The following is a 2,773-nucleotide window of genomic DNA, read 5'->3' as shown; positions in this document are numbered from 1 at the left end:
CAACAATTGTGAGGTTGGCCCAGGACTGGGCAGTGTTTCATTCTGTTGTACATATGGTCACCATCAGTCATTACCGAATTGATGGCACCTAACAACAACAACAACAGTGATGTCTCCATCTTATTAAAAGTAATGGTCAAAAACTTCTGTTTCTGGTTTTTTTCTGATTTCGACCCCACCCCATCCTCCTGCTTATCTTTTCAGATATCAGGTGTTATCATTGGTCACTTATAAGAACATGTGTAAGATTGTATTATAGTTGAAAAAGTTTGAGACTAAATGTTTTGTTTTAATTAACAAAAATGTGTGAAAACACAATCTCACATTCTCATTACTATGCTAGTTCTGCATTCTTTTACAGTTCAACAAAACTGTTTGAGACTTTGATCCCAACAAAGTTTCTGGGACTTAAGCCAGCTTCTCAGCCTTAATTTGTTCATTTTCTTACTTAATAGTACTTTGAAGCCTATTTGGTTGAAGCAAAAGAATATGCAAAGCATGCACAAAGCAAATAGAATATTTTAATGAGAAGTCACTAAATTTCTCTTTTCCCATTCTCATAAATTTATTCTATTTTTAGTTAACACATCAATTCCCAATGTCACGGAAGTGAAAGAGAACATGACATTTGGATCAACTTTAGTCACCAACCCAAATGGAGGGTTTCTGGTAAGAAAGGAAAGAGTAATTCTTTTTAACACTTTCAGGAATTCTATCACTATAAGTCTTTGTAAAATCTGTTATGTGATTGTTAATCCTATGTTTTTCAAATTTTTTAAAAAGGCGTGTGGGCCCTTATATGCCTATAGATGTGGACACTTACATTACACAACTGGAATCTGTTCTGATGTCAGCCCCACATTTCAAGTCGTGAATTCCATTGCCCCTGTACAAGGTACAGATATCACGCAATGTTCTTGCATGTTTGAAATGCGGTAAGCCATGAATGAGACATATTTATACACAGAAGCATACCATAAAGCTGGAAGTATTTTCTCAGCTACCAGCATTACCAATTTAGGTAAATTTTTGCTTTGCCAATATATAACCAAACAACAGCATACTTCTGGAAATTAATGTTTGTGTAAATAGACTTTACAGAGTTGTATTTAAACATCATCGCTAAAGCTGTCGCATTGCTTTTGTTTTGAGGCTGGATCTCTTTGTGGAAAACAATCAGAGTTGAAATAATCACAGAATTAGACTGTTATATAAATACATGTTGAGAAGATTTCCAAAGCTATCTTTTATATTATAGTGAAAATTAAGTAGTGGTGGCTTTTAATTACTTCTTGTTTTTGACCATAATAAATACCTCTTTTGTTTTTCTAAAGCTCTTCTTAAGAGGTATGAATCCTCTTTGTATAATATCAGCTGATTTTTTTTTTTTTTTTACTCCTATCAGCCATGACAATATTTCATGCACCTCTAAAATGATAGACCCAAGTTTGCGAAACTGAATCCTTTTTGTTACAGAATGCAGCACTCAACTGGACATAGTCATAGTTCTTGATGGTTCCAACAGTATTTACCCTTGGGAAAGTGTTACAGCTTTTTTAAATGATCTTCTGGAAAGAATGGATATTGGTCCTAAACAAACACAGGTATGTGATTCTGCATTTGGATTTGTGTTGTCTTAAAGATAGAAATGAGCAGATTTTTAAATAAAATTTTGCTTTTACATTTCAATTTCTTATTTCTGAACAATGGAATGTTACTGGCAGACAGTGTACTTTTCTAAACAGAAACTATTATGAAAGTTGTCACTTTAAACATGATTGGAAACATCCATATAAATGTGACTAAAAGCATCTGTAAATTCATAACTTAATTCTAAAAGAAGTATAGCAAATTTTGGTGATACCAGATCAGGATTTTAGAATTTGAGCAACTATTATTACATACCAAAGAAACCATCACTTACATATGAATAAGTTAGTAATTCACCACAAGATATTGATTAAATCTGTTTCCCCCTAAATTTAATAATTTCTTTCCATTAATTAAAAGTAAATATTCCATGGTTTAGCTACAGAACACTGATTTAAAAAAATTTTCCCCATGAGTATCTGTTTGTAAGAACATCTTCATTATTGTCACTAAATGAAATGGAACATCTCATATGATTTATCTATTTAGACACTAAATTTCAAATTAATATTTGACTAACCAATTCATTATTAAATATAAAAATAAATATTGAGTAATTTGAACTGCAAACCACTAGGTCAGAAGATCAAGCCCACCAGCTGCTCTACAGGATAAAGATGAGATTTTCTGCTGCTGAAAAGATTACAGTCTCAGAAACCCTATACAGGGTCACTATGAGTTAGAACTGACTAAATGGCACTTAACAGCAACAACAAACATACAAATAACTAAAACATATAAATAATTTGTTATTAAACCATACATCAACTCATTTTTAAACAGTCATATGTTTTAAAATAGAAAAGACATAGTAGATAATAGGCAAAATATCGAATCCCTTGAAGACAGAATTAGCAATAGAATTAAAGTCTTTAGTGGCTGTAGAATGGCTTGGGAATTGTAGACAGTATAGGAGATTGTAGTTCTACACCTACAGTCTAGTGCTCAGCCTTTATGATAATTCTACTTTTAGAGAAATTTCAGAGGAACTAAAAATGATATCTCAAAAATGTTACCATTGTCACAATAAAATATTTCTGTATATATATGCCAATATATACATATATATGCCAACACACACATATATATGCCAGTACATACACACACACATATATATATATAT

The 2,773-nt window shown here is 31.8% G+C and overlaps 1 protein-coding gene across 1 annotated transcript in view; it reads left to right on the top strand.

Annotated features, from left to right (window-relative positions):
- The window catches only part of ITGA1 (integrin, alpha 1), a 182,509-nt gene that overhangs the window by 53,967 nt on the left and 125,769 nt on the right, over positions 1 to 2,773 (top strand). Inside the window, exons 4-6 of the mRNA XM_006865762.1 lie at positions 581 to 669; positions 784 to 895; positions 1,477 to 1,604. Of these exons, the coding sequence (XP_006865824.1) occupies positions 581 to 669; positions 784 to 895; positions 1,477 to 1,604 (329 nt within the window). The remainder of the gene's footprint in view (positions 1 to 580; positions 670 to 783; positions 896 to 1,476; positions 1,605 to 2,773) is intronic.

The sequence above is a fragment of the Chrysochloris asiatica genome, unplaced genomic scaffold (assembly GCF_000296735.1).
Source record: "Chrysochloris asiatica unplaced genomic scaffold, ChrAsi1.0 scaffold00082, whole genome shotgun sequence".
Lineage (NCBI taxonomy): Eukaryota > Metazoa > Chordata > Mammalia > Afrosoricida > Chrysochloridae > Chrysochloris > Chrysochloris asiatica.
The sequence above is the reverse complement of the archived record's forward strand: the minus strand, read 5'-3'. Positions and strand labels throughout refer to the sequence as shown.